This window comes from Notamacropus eugenii, chromosome 1 (assembly GCF_028372415.1).
Source record: "Notamacropus eugenii isolate mMacEug1 chromosome 1, mMacEug1.pri_v2, whole genome shotgun sequence".
NCBI classification, from domain to species: Eukaryota; Metazoa; Chordata; class Mammalia; order Diprotodontia; family Macropodidae; genus Notamacropus; species Notamacropus eugenii.
In genome coordinates, this window is record NC_092872.1 from 60,578,730 (window position 1) to 60,592,340 (window position 13,611).

Here is a 13,611-nt window from a genome sequence, read left to right on the forward strand (position 1 = left end):
TTCCTCTGAATTCTTTCCTTTTCTCCCCTCCTCTCTCCTGTCCTCTCCTTTCCCACACCTTTTCTCTCCCTTGTCTCTTCTTATCCACCTTCCCCTCTCCTCCCTTTCTTTCCTTTCCTCTGTTCTCTCTCCTGTCCTCTTCTTCCCTATGTCTCTGTTCCCTTCCCTCTTTCCTCCCCTTCTTTCCTTTTCCCCTTTCCTGTTCTGTTTTTACCTTTCATCCCCTTCTTTCTTTCTCTCTCTCCTCTCTCCAGGCTTGTCTTCTTTCCCTCATCTCTCTCTCCCCTCTGCTAGGGTTATCTTTACCCAACCCAGCCTGAGGGCTCCACTCTCCTGAACAGGACACATTTTTGACATTCCTAAAATTAAAAAAGAGAGTCAGCAAATGGGTAAAGGCAGGGTGGAGGTAGAGAAATACTGTTTATTGGAAAGTGAGCTGGGGTTTTTCATCTCAATGGAGAGAATATAGGAAGGTAGCTTCGAAAAGTCCCTCATTCCCCATAGCAGGCAGGAGAACCAAGAGTGGAGGACTTTGCAGTCCCTAAAAAGAAGCCCTCAGAAATTAAATAACTGGCTTTCTAGCCTCCCTTCCTCCCCTCCCTCACCTCTGTACAAAGTGTGAATGAAACAACCTTTCCTTCTTCTGGCTGCTATTACGCCTCCTTTCTCCCTCCCCTCCCCCAACTTAGGAATTTCATTTTATAAGAAAAGAAATTCCATCATCCCTGCTGTCTCTTCCCAGGCCACATGAGATGATAATAACACCACTTAGGCTTTTTCTAGACTCTTCCCAACAACAAAAGGCTATCCAGCAGCCAGAGAGCAAGGTGTGATTCAGCACTCCTTCAATAGGAAGGAAAATGGGGTGCTAAGATAGCAAAGCTGGTGTGGCAGTCTGTGTGCTTGTGGCCACACCAGGAAATCAAGCAGACTATTTCTCCCAGGGCCCAGAGGGCACTGTCCACCTGACCAGCCAGGTGACGGAATGAAGTCTTGAGAAATCACAGGGGAGAGATCCAAGGCAGGCTCGTTCCCCAAGATGGTGGATATTTGCCCTGGCAGGGCAGAGCAGGTCCCATTCAAGAGGCTCTCCCTTCATTATTCGAGGCTAAGCCAAGTCAAGACGAGAGGAATCCAGGAGCAAAGCAGTAGCCGTGTGTCCATACAAAAGACAACTGCTTCACAGATGTTTTAGAAACAGGCGAGTTTTCCGGTCCCCAATGAGAATCCTGAGAGAAAGAACAAATCCACTGAGGAAAGGTCCTGGTCATCTGCAGAGACATTTATTCTGATAGGATGGGGAGTAGGGGAGGGGAGCAATGAATTCCTTTTAATTGTCACAAAAATTCTCCTGTCTCCTGCTCCCTCATCTTCAATATTCAGAAGACTTTTGAAGTCACTGAGTCTTAGAACTGGGGGAAAATAGAGAAATTATCTAGTCTGACCACATCGTTTAATAGGAATTCCAAAGTGGAAAGGTGACTTGCCCAGGGTCACAAAACTATCCAGCAGCAGACTGGACTGTGTAGCTAGGACTCTGTTGAAACAAAAGAAGTGCCTCCCACCTCCCAGTTCAGTTTAGGGATCACCGACCTTAACTGTGACTGGAAATGTTGTACAGAATCCCAGGACTATAAATAATTGTGAATTACCCTTAAATGTTACCTTAGAGTCTGCAAACTGCTTCATAAGACTGAGAGGCAATGCTCCTCCCTCTGAACTACAGATCTCAGGAAACCAGTGAGTTCTCAAATCCTTCTTACACAGTCATCATTTCAGTTGACCCTAATAATGCTATGACGTAGTTACGGGCATTATTGTACTAATCTTACAAATAAAGCTTGAATTTTGCCTCAGATATGCACCAGCAGTGTGAACAGTGGCAAACCACTTAGCCATTCTCAGTCTCGGTTTCCTCCATGCCAGGCAACCTGGCATGGTCAATAAAGAGCTAGCTTGAGAGTCAGGAAAACTTATGTTCAAGCCCACCTCAGGCTTTGTGACCCTGGGCAAGTAACCAAACCTCTTCGTGCCCCCAGACAACTCCCTATGAGTGGAATATTCAGGTAGGAGCCAATCTGCATGGCCAATTGTCTCTCACTCTCCCTAAGCAATTAAAAGGAATATTGAGGGATCCGTCATGTCCTGCATATTCTAGGATTCCTCATGCCTACTTTGAAGCATTTAATCTTCCTCTGAACGTGCCAACCCAACCCAGATGCTTCTCTCTCTGTGTCTCTTTCTTCTCTCTTTCTCTCTCTTTTCCTTTCTCTCTGTCTCTCTATTTCCTCTCCACGCTTCCCCTCCCTCTCCATCTCCTCCCTCCCCCCTCTCTCCCTCCATCCATTCATCCCTCCCTGTTTGTCTATTCCTCTCTCTCTCCCTCTCTCCCTTCCCCCCTCTCTCCTCTCATTCTCTCTTTTTCTCTATCTGTCTATCTATCTCACCTTATCAGTGCTCCTGCAATCAAGCTGGCTGCCAGTGGTCCCATCCAGTAGACCCAGTGGTACTTCCAGTAGTTGGCCATCACTGCAGGCCCAAAAGCTCGGGCAGGATTCATGCAGGCTCCAGATATAGCCCCTCTGTGAAGCAACAGCAACACACATCTGTACCTATACTTGCCTACTTGTTCTCATATGCACACATATCCACATGCACTGGCTGTCCTCCATGCCTGGCACACTCTCTTTCATCACCTCTGACTCTTAGCTTTCTTGACTTCTTTCAAGACTCAGCTTAAATCCAACATTCCACAAGAGGCCTGTTCCAGCCCTTCCCTCCAAAATAACCTGTCATTAATACTGTACCCGATGTCCCAAAAGTCTTAGTGCAGTTTTAATTTATTAAAGCTTAAAGCAGCACTGAGACTTTTAGGACACCCTGTACATATTGTGTAGATATGTGGTTATTTGCATGTTGTCTCACTCATTTGGATGTCAGCTCCTTGAGATCAGGGACTGTGTTCCTTTTCTATTTGTATTCTGAGCGATCTGCACAGGGCCTAACACATAGTAGGTGGCTAACAAGTACTGCCTGGCTTGGCACACCCAGGATTCACCATGGAGTTTAAGGTAAATCACATCTTTTTGTAAGTCATCACAATCAAAAGGGTATTTCTCCAATGTATTCATTTTCCTGTCAAGTAGCAACAAGGAGCCCCATTGGCCCCAATTTGTTTCCTAGACTGCTAGAGAAGCCAGCACTGATAAGATCATAAGTGTTATTCAGAAAGCTTGGGTTCCTTTCTCAAAACTTTACTAAAACACTTAGTAAGTGTGATTTTGGGAAAGGCATTGAATCTTATTGAACCTCACTCTCCTCATCTGTAAAAATGGATATGCAATTTAGCATGGTATAACATTTAAACATGGTATAACAGTTGAAGACTTGGTCCTAGATCAAGAAGGCCTGGGTCCAAGGCAGACTTCAGAAAAAACCTATACAGACTTATACGAACTGATGTTGAATGAAGTGAGCAGAACCAGGAGAACATTATACACAGTAACACCCACAGTGTGTGAGAATTGATTTTGATAGACAGCCCTTCTCAGCAATGCAAGGACCTAAAACAATTCCAAAGGACTCATGATGGAAAATGCCATCCACATCCAGAGAAAGAACTATGGAGTCGGAATGTAGAGCAAAGCAGACTATTTTCTTTTTTGTTTCATTTTGTTTTTCTTTCTCATGGTTTCTCTACTTTGTTATAATTTATGCAACATGTGAAATGTGAAATGTGTTTAATAGGAATGTATGTGTAGAGCCCATACCAGATTGCATGCCATCTTGGGAAGGGAGGGGGAGAAAATTTTAAATGTATGGAAGTGTATGTTGAAAACTAAAAATAAATTAATTAATAACTTAGGGATAAAAAAGAAGACCTGAGTTCAAATCCTGCCTCTTATACAGACTGGCTGTGTGACCAAGTCACTTACTCTCTGAGCCCCAGATTACTTTCTAAGATTATTAAGATGAAGAATACATGCTAATCAACTTGGGCAGAAAGAATTTCCTTACTGGAAGTTCCCCATACCAATGAAATCAAGGTCTGGCCCCTATCCTCATCCTTAACTTATTAGTAATGATAAGTATAATATATTTAAATAACTTTTTGAGGCTTGAAATGCTTTCCTCCCAACAACTCTTCAGGTTAGATTGCGTAAATATTATTACCTTCTTACTGATGACTGAATTGAGGCTCAGGGAAGTTAGTTAAGTGTCTTCAATATATTGGCACAAAGCTAGTAAGTGTGTAAGCCTGAACTTTGGTGGAATTCATAAATTACTGAATTGAGAGCTGGAAGATCATCAAAGCCATATAATCCAACCTCTACATTTTAAAGAGCAAAATGAAGTAACTTGCCCAAGATGAGGCAGATAGTAAGGAAGATTCAAACCCAATTCCTCTGGCTCCAGAGACAGAGCTCTTTACCATTGTACCATTCCATTTTTCTCAAACCCAGGTCTCCTGACTCTAAGACTGGTAGTCTTTCCAAAGGACCATGCCCTGCCACCTGCAACTTCCAGAGTCCCTGAAGTTGGGTGCCACCTAAGTCCCCTCTTTTCTTTAGACCTGGACTAAGCTCCCACTCCTTTGACTGCCCCCAGTATCCCTTTGCTGATACTAATTCAGTCTACTATGCCAGCCATTATGACTCAACTCACCCTGCTAGGATGTCCACAGTCACGGTGAAGCCAATGCAGAATGGAGCCAATGGACTCTTGCTCTTCTCATTGATGGCTGCCATACAGACAGCCAAGACCAGGAACAATGTCATAATGATCTCAGCTGCTATGGCATCACCCACCTGGTCATCCCTTCTAATGGCTGTAAAGGCTGCCCCAGAAGCATTTAAGAACCTCTCTTCTGTGCTCACCACCTGCAAGAAAAAACATCTCCACTAGTGTAGAGACCAAAGCAGCAGAATCAGAGTAAAGAGAGTGCATGGAGAAAGAGCAAGAGAGAGACAGATAGACAGAGGCACGGACAAAAAGAGACACCGAGACAGAGAGGGAGAGAGACAGACAGACAGAGGCTTAGGCCAAGGAAACAGGGATAGGAATGGAGACAGACAAGAGCTCCCCCTCATGTTTCAAAAATTGCCAAGCCAAGGTCAGCTACTTATCTTTTCTCTGGAAGACCAGGTGCAGGAGCAGATGAGCTGAGCTGTTTGCCAAAGTCTTGAGAGCTTAGATTAGATTGGAACAAGTGGATGACCCTCAGCTTACTTTATCTCAGCCATAAATGAATCAAATGCACAGCTGCCCTCTAACTCAGGTAGTATAGGCAGAAGGGGAACGGAAGCTGATTTGCTTCATCTTCTTTGCAAAGACACACATACAAACACACAATCCATGAAGGCCCTCAGTCTATTGGGTACCTCTTGAGATAAACTCATGGAGGACTTAGCTAGAGGATTACACAGAGTGGAAAGGTGTGGCTGGATTCTGATCTCAGTCATTCAAAGAAATGTCCGTATCAATAAGATCACAGATTCATTGGAGTATGTCATGCACCTTCAACTGACTCTAACCTCCCAAGGGAAGAAGAAAAATGAGTTGAAAAGAAAGAGGGAAGACAAAAGAACATGGTAACAGAGAAAAAGAGCTTTACACTGACCTTAATTATTTTTTTTTATAGTTCTCAAAGGTACAGTAGAGATCTAACCAATGGTTCCCAATATGTACCCCAACCCCATAGACCACTGGAGGACCTTGGACATATTGCAAAAATTTCCACAATCAATATGGAAATCTATAAATAATTACCAACTTCTATAGACTGAATATCTCCATAGATACAGATATTATTATTTTTCAAAAGTATGTTGTAATTAACAAAATGCAAATTCATTTGAAAGCATTACTGGATTCATAGTAGCTTTTATCCATGTATTTTCTCAATTGATAGATTCTGATAGCATAGCTACTATTGTGTAGAGATCTTTGAAATTTTTTTATTTTAAAATAAGATTATCACCAAAAAAATTTATAACCACTAGATTTCTCTAAGGATGTGCCAGACTGGCAGAGGTCAAGGGCCATTCGATATAGGTTAAGATTTAGGCACCTGATACCTCAGTGAGCATAGGGAGAGAATGAACAAGTAATGAGAACACATAAGAATTCAGTGGGTGGTTTGTTTGCTTAATCCTACATATTCCACTATGTGCCCACCTACCTTGGCTAAAGCAGCTCCTATGATCCCTCCACACAGTTGGGAGATACAGTACGGGATGAGCATAATATAATTCAAGCCTCCAATCAACATAGCAGCCAAGGAGACAGCTGGATTGAAATGACCACCGCTGTAAACAATGGGAATGGAGGAATGAAGGAATCAAAAAGCACTAAATAAGTGATACCACAACCCTACCCTCCCTGCACCTTCTTCCTGAAAGAGCCAGCGTTATGATCAAAGCAGTATCAAAAAGAAAAAGGATTTCTGGATTTGAAACCAAAGTTCAAATTCAGGCTCAGCTGTGTGACCCTGGACAAATCACTTACCTCTGTCTTCCTCCATTTATCTAATTGTAAAATAGGGCTAATTATAGCATCTGTAGCCAGGGTTATTGTGAAAATCAAATGAGATAATAAATGTAAAGTGCTTTGCAAATCTTAATGTGTTATATAAATGCTAGCTCTTACTAACATTAAAACTTTTTTCAAAGCCTTAGCAGAAGTTAGACAAACACAGCTCCTTCTCTTCCCTCACACCAAGAGATGGGGTCCCTGCCAACCTCTCCAAGACTGTTTTCTCCCTCAAAATTTACAGCCCTTCATCCCCTTTGGTGTTTACAGTTTCTTGTCCCCAGTAAAGTTTATAGAGCTCCAGTTCCTGCACTCTGGACATCAGCCACCATTATGTTACTTCAGACTTAAAAATAAATGTGACTCTGGCACCTCCTGGAGAATTCCTGCTGCCCTCTACACTTGTCCCCCATTCTCTAGTATCAAAACAGAAATAATGAGACAAACTGAGAGTTTCTAACTAGCTAAGAAGTCAGATTGTAGCTGAAGGTGAGAATGTCACGAAATAAGCTCAAGGGTTCCCAAGATTCAAGGGGAATACAATGTTCTGAATCTACTTCTTTAACCCAATCAAGGCTCTAGGGCATGGGGCCCCTTGTTCAATTATCTAGATTCCCATCCTCCCCCATACGACTGCTATATTCAGGCCACATCCTATTTCAGCCAAACTCCTATTTATACTTGAGCCTCAGTAGACTGAGGATCCATCTTCCAGATGCCCATTAAAAAGTAGAGCTTTTATAGTCCTTCGGGGCTAAGTCCCCAAAGAGTATCAGAAGGATATCTGATGGACCCATCAGTATGCCTCTCATAGGGGCAGCTCAGTGACAAAGAGCTGGATATGGTGTCATTAAGACCTGAGTTCAAACTCTATCCCAAATACTAGCTAGTTTACTGGCTGAATGACCTTAGGCCTGTCTCAACGTCTTCATTGGTAAAAGGGGGGTAATAAAAGTACAAGGATTGTTGTGAGGATCAAATGAGATAATATTTGTAAAGCACTTTGCAAACCTTACAGCAGTTGTGAATGCTAACTATTATTGTTGTTAATAACACAGGGCTGATGTCCATCACAGGCTGGGCAGGCCACACTTCTTCAGACTCAGTATGACCTGGGAATGTCAAAGAGGGGCAGAATCAGAGCAGTATTGGATCCATCTCAAGCTCCAATCCATCAGAATGCCAGCATCTCACCACATGAAGTGCTTCTACTCTTTGAAGAGGATAAATACAGGGCCAAGTCCTGTGATGATTGAGGAACTATGGATGCAAATGGGGCCTGTAACAGATTCAAGACTGGTCTAAGCTCTGGGACCTCCAAGGGCTATAGGGTAGCAATGTTCAGATGGAGGAGGAAGACAGTGTAAAACTATTTAGGAGACAGCTTTAGGAATATTTCCAGAACACCTCCAAATACAAAGCCCTTGGTCAGCTCCCAAAAAGCCCATTGGCCTCCATTTCCCCAGGCCCACTGAAGATCAGGTTAGCCATTATCAGTAACGGAGAAATCCAGGTCTCACAGATCATAACTCTTCCTGTGAGAAAGCTGAATGGAATTCTGCATTGGCTGTTCATCCAATTGTTTTATTCCTACCAGTGCTTAGAATGGTGGTTGGCATATAGTAGGTGCTTAATAAATGTTTAGTGATTGGTCAGTTGATTAATTTTGCCCTAAATACATTTCAAGCATACATATAATAAGAGGAACATAAGGTAATAAGATTCAGAGTTAGAAGAGACCTTAGGGGCATCTAGCCTAGGTTCTTCATTTGGTAGATGAGGAAACTGAGACCCAGAGAAATTAAGCAACTTGCTTAAGGTGGATAAGAGGAAGAGCTAAGATCTTCTATGCCAAAGCCATATTCTTTCTGCTCTACCATGTTGCCTCCTTCAATTTCTATTCCAAATTTCTTGGAAATCTGGTTTGTTTTAATCCAACTACTGGCATATATTTTATGGACAAGATCAAAGAATCAAACATTCAATTGTTTCAGTGAAACAGCCTACATTCACTTGAGAAGTTACCAGTGCTCACAAGCTAGTGGATTTTCCATTTAAAATTTCATAGTCTAATGGAAGTCAGAGACCTCTCTGGAAAAAGATAAATGCCCCTTGTTGTTAACAGTGTAAAACGGGATCATGGATTGGGAGCTGGAAGGACATCCAGTGCAACCCTTGTTTGTCAGATGAGGAAACTGAAATCCAGGGAGAATAAGTGACTTAGCTAAAGCCCCAGAGGTTATGACAGAGGCAGAGTTTGAATTCAGGTCCTTTGACTCCAAAGCCAGAGTCTTTCAACTGTAGGTCCCAGAAAAAACAGCTAATCAGATTTGACCGGCATGCACAGTTCCTTGCTTTGCAGACAGCATCTAAGGGGACTTCTTTATGCTTCTTCATGTGTCATGATCCAGCTCCATTGGCCCATTTGCTTTTCCTGTCCCAGAATGCTCCATCTCTCATCTCCATGACATTACACAGGCTGTTTTCCCATCCCAAGAATGCTTTCCCTTCTTAAATCTACCTCTTAGCTTCCCTGATCTCCTTCAAGACTCAGCTCAAATCCTATTTTTCTGCAGGAGGCATTTTTCTGTCCCCTCTTTTCTACATGTATCTTGTATGAACCTAGTTATCTATGTGTTGTGTGCTTCATTACAATGTTTGTTATTTAAGGGCAATGATGGTGTTTTTGCCTTTATATCTTTAACACTCAGCACAATATCTGGCATATAGTGAACTTATTAGCAAATACTATGGACTAACTTCACGTGCCTTTGATTACCAAGACCTTATGATCATATCAGCAGCTTCAAGAACACACCCCTCCCTTGACTGTTTCTCCCTTTCCACCTTCACTCCCTTGTTTTTTTCCTCTCTGATTATCTCCAACTCTGGGTTTGACTTTGACATCTATCTCACACGTGGGTGGAGGGGAAGAAAAAACTAGCAGCAGTCTCCAGGGTGCCCACATAACTATGATCAGGGAAATTACCCCCAAAAGACAGAAATGAGAGGGGAAATACCATCTGTTTGGATCTGGCTTTTAAAAGCAGCAAGAGAGTTGGGAAAAACACTAGGTCTACCATCAGAATTCCTGTTTTGAGGTCCTGCCTCTCTGTGACTATAAGCACATTGTCCCAACTTCCTCATCTGTAAAATGCCCTACCTGTCATATGAGGTTGTTGTGAGGAAAGTATTTTATAACATTAATGCTCTATATGATTTCAAAATGAAGTTGACGGATTTGATGATTTCTGATCTCAGATGTCAAATCCACCCTTCTAATTTTATAGATGAGAAAATTGACATCAGAAAGGTTAAGTAACTTGCCCAGGGTCACAGAGCTAGTAAATGTTTAGGGCATGGTTCAAATCCAAGTGTTCTTGACTCTAAGTTCATCATACCAACTATAGCACATTGTCTCTCAAATGGCCCTGTGGTCCCTATTTATGGTGACCTGATCCCTGGAAGTGCTGATCTGAATATGGACTCCACATGACAACCAAGGCAGAGCCCCACAGACTTTTGTCAAGGATCCAAGATTCAAAGATCCAAAGGGGGTCTTACCTGATATTTCCCAAAAAGGCAATGGTGACACCAAGGGCCAGTCCATGCGCCAGTGCAGGCTGCAATCGACCAACTACCTCAACATTCTCGATGACCGACAGGCAGCCAATGAAGATGAAGAGAGCTGAGCCCAGCAGCTCCACTATGCAGGGCTGGAGGTACTTTTCATACCAGGCAAACTGGTACAAGTCATATCTGCTCTCCTGGCCTTGTTCCTTCATTTCCATGTCTCCTAACTTTGACTCACACATAAGGACAGCTGGTGGAAAGAAAATGCAGAAGTGAGTGGTTCTCAACCTCTTTGGGTTCCTCCACCACCTTGCCTAAAAAAAATAAATCCCCAGCTTCAAAATATTAAAACATGCACTTTTTCCCACTCATCACCAGATTTTCCTTAAAAACATCAGTCTCACAATGAACCATGACAACTCTAAAGGACTTAGGATGAAAAATGCTATCCATCGCCAGAGAAAGAACTGATAATGTCAGTTCAGATGGAAGCAACTTTGGGTTTTTTTTTCACTTTCTTTATTTTTCTTAAATTTTTTAATCTATTATTTATTTCAAAACATGACTATTAAGACTATATTTTGCATGACTACACATACATAACCTATATGGAATTGCTTGTCTTCTCAGTGAGGGGGTGGAGAGGGAGAAAGGGAGAGAATTTAGAATTCAAAGTTTTAAAATAAATGTAAAAATTATTTACACGTAACTGGGAAAAAATTAAATAACAGATAAATAAAACAAAACCCCAGTCTCAGAGTCATAAGGCATGCAGATGAGTACCCACTCTGACACTTACTAACTGGGAAGATATTTCACTTCTTTTAGGCTCACTCACCTCATCTATAAAATGGGCACAATAATCATTCTATTACCTGGATCACAGCTATGTTGTGGGGAAAAGGTTTTGCAATTATTTAAAGGTTAGAAAAATGAAAACTATTATTATTATTAACAATAGTGATTTTATTAAAAAATCCACTAGAAATGGAACCCTGGACCTCCATACTCCAGGGCTCAACCTTTATAGGGAAAGTCTCCCATGGGATCAAAAGGAGTTCCCATAAGTTGCCAACAGACTCATTTGGTTTCCAATCCAAAGAAAAAATTGAGAAGATTGTTAGAATTAACATTGATGAACTTACATTTTTGTATAGGTTCCCTTGTCTCAGAAAGCTGAAAGTGAATAGTCTTCTTGCTTCTGTAGACTGAGAAAGTTCAATACTTCTTCTAGTGCTGGAGTTATCTCCTAGAGATGGATGTGTTAGCGGCTCTGCTTGCCTTCTCCCAAAGGTTGAGCTTTTAAGAGGGGGGAGGATTTAGCCTGGTGCTGAGACAATCATAAAATAAAGGAGGGGGCTCCTCTAGAAGAGAGAAGTGGAAATTCCCCTTATCTCAACAAGGCTAGAGTTCAAGGATCACTAAGCTCTCTGCCAACAGAAGAAAATACAACTTCTTTTGCTGCATGATGTGCCCGGAGCCTTCTGTGAGATTATATATGATCACGGGAACCTTAAAAAGAGGAAGACAGAGAGACTCAGGAAGGAGGGAACCCTCAGCACAGCCTTTTCCCAGAAAAACCAAGAAAAGACAAGTTGTTCATCTGTTTCTGAAATAGGTAGCCAGAAGACTATCATGTATCTTTAAAAAATAGAGGCAATGGGATGTAGCAAAAAAGAATGCTGAATCTGGAGGAAGGAGACCTGAGTTCAAATTCCACTTCAGATACCTATTAGTTGTGTAGAGACCATCACTTATCACTCACAGCCTCATCCATATAATAGGAATCATAATACCTGTGTCAATTATTTTACAGATAGCCTTATGGGCTCATCTCCATTTGAAAGTTAAAGAGAGTTAAAGTTCAGTGCCTTCCCCAAGGTATGACTATAGTTATTAAGCTCCAAAGAAGTAATCCTCCCAATGTCTCACTGTAAAGGAATTATGAAACATTAGAGCTGGAAAGGACCTTAAAACAACAGAGGATGTTAAAGTTGGAGGAGGTCTTAGAACACAGATCCAAACACACTAGATTTGAAGCTTTAAGCATAGAGTGTTAGATCTGGAAATGACCTTAGAACATAGAAGGTTAGAGCTAAAAGGGATCTTAGAACAAAGTACACAGAACATTAAAGCTGAACCCTAGACCATGGATTGTTAAATCTGGAAAGGACCTTAGAACATAGGATTCTGGAGCTAGTAGGAATATTACAGCAGAGAAAGAGACACTGGACACCACCTTCAATCTCAGTGTCTGAGATGTCATTGCCAACAGTTGTTGTTTTCTTTCTGGTTCTTCCCTTTTTGTTATCTTCCTTGGCTTCTCAAAACTGAAGGATCTGTTTTGCCCTGAGTTGGAACCAAATTTCATGAGTTAGTTTGTTTCCAGAATGGATATGAATCTTCCAACCGCAGGCCAATTTCTTTTATGCACTGAAATTCTGGGCTAAAGCTCCTCTCATTTCCCTGCCAAAAAAAAAAAAAGTTTCATACTCTGCAACACTGGAAAATCCAGTTCTAACATTAAACTAATAAGGTATTGCCCATTTTGTCAGCAAGTCTACTACCAGGACTGGGCTAACATCCCAGGGATTTCTGGCTGTTACAACTAATACACACTTCGGTAGGTCTGTTTCCTCCTGTTTCCGTGTTTCTATTAAAAAATGAGGTACAGTATTTATGAGGCATAAATGCCTGCTCTTTGTAACTTTTTAGTTTACCTGTAAAGGTCTAAGGTTAGGTTGGAAACATAGAAATATTTAGAATAAATTGACTTAGTTCTTGTTATCATATTTGGGAGTCAAGACATCTGGGACTACAGTCCTTGTACAGTCATGACTTTGGGTGAGACAGTCAACCTCTTTTGCCCAGGGTTTTCTCCTTTGTGAGTGAAGGTTTTGAACTAGAGGACCTCTTTTCTTTTAATAGTTTATCTTTCTCAATTATGTGTAAAAACAATTTTTAACATTTGCTTTTTTTATTTGAGTTCCAAGTACTCTCCCTCCCTTCCTTCCCCCCAACATGGTAAGCAATTTGATATAGGTAATATATATGCAATCATACAGTGCACAGTCATGCTAGGAAAGAAGACATAAATCAAATAAAAACACAGAAAGTGAAAAACGGTATGCTTTGATCTGTGTCCAGACTCCAGCAGTTGTTTCTCTGGAGGTGGATAGCATTTTTCATCATGTGTCCTTTGGAACTGTCTTGGGTGGTTGCATTGCTGAGGATAGCTAAGTCTTTCCCAGCTGATCTTTGTTACAATGTTGCTGTTACTATGTACAATGTTCTCCTGGTTCTGCTCACTTCACTTTGTATCAGTTCATATAAGCCTTTCCAGGTTTTCTAGATAGCCTCTAAAGTCCTTTTAAGCTTAGATATTCTACGTTCTAAAGCCTCTTCGAACTCCTAAGTTCTATGACTTTCTCCATTCAATTTAGAATTTTGGGTTATTCGCTGAAAAGGAACAGCAAAAAGGATAAAATAAACTAACCAGAATCGTAT

General features: G+C 41.5%; 1 protein-coding gene across 1 annotated transcript; it reads right to left on the bottom strand.

Moving 5' to 3' along the window:
- Window positions 1–401: 401 nt before the first annotated feature.
- On the bottom strand, window positions 402–11,590 carry AQP8 (aquaporin 8). Its single transcript, XM_072603876.1, has 6 exons — window positions 11,250–11,590; window positions 10,096–10,354; window positions 6,182–6,308; window positions 4,666–4,880; window positions 2,448–2,582; window positions 402–1,229 (listed from the first exon to the last, which is right to left on the bottom strand). Exons 2-6 carry the CDS (start codon window positions 10,344–10,346, stop codon window positions 1,181–1,183), a joined length of 777 nt encoding a protein of 258 aa, XP_072459977.1. The 5' UTR covers window positions 10,347–10,354; window positions 11,250–11,590; the 3' UTR covers window positions 402–1,180.
- Window positions 11,591–13,611: the final 2,021 nt, after the last annotated feature.

What these genes read in the sequence shown, in the direction of transcription:
- AQP8 (XM_072603876.1), bottom strand. Translation starts at nt 10,346, where the DNA reads ATGTGTGAGTCAAAGTTAGGAGACATGGAAATGAAGGAACAAGGCCAG. An exon ending in TAGGAGCTGCTTTAGCCAAG is followed by an intron (nt 4,881 to 6,181) that starts GTAGGTGGGCAC and finishes TTTTTCTTGCAG; the next exon opens with GTGGTGAGCACAGAAGAGAG. An exon ending in ATTGCAGGAGCACTGATAAG is followed by an intron (nt 1,230 to 2,447) that starts GTGAGATAGATA and finishes TCTTTCTCTCAG; the next exon opens with GATTCTCATTGGGGACCGGA.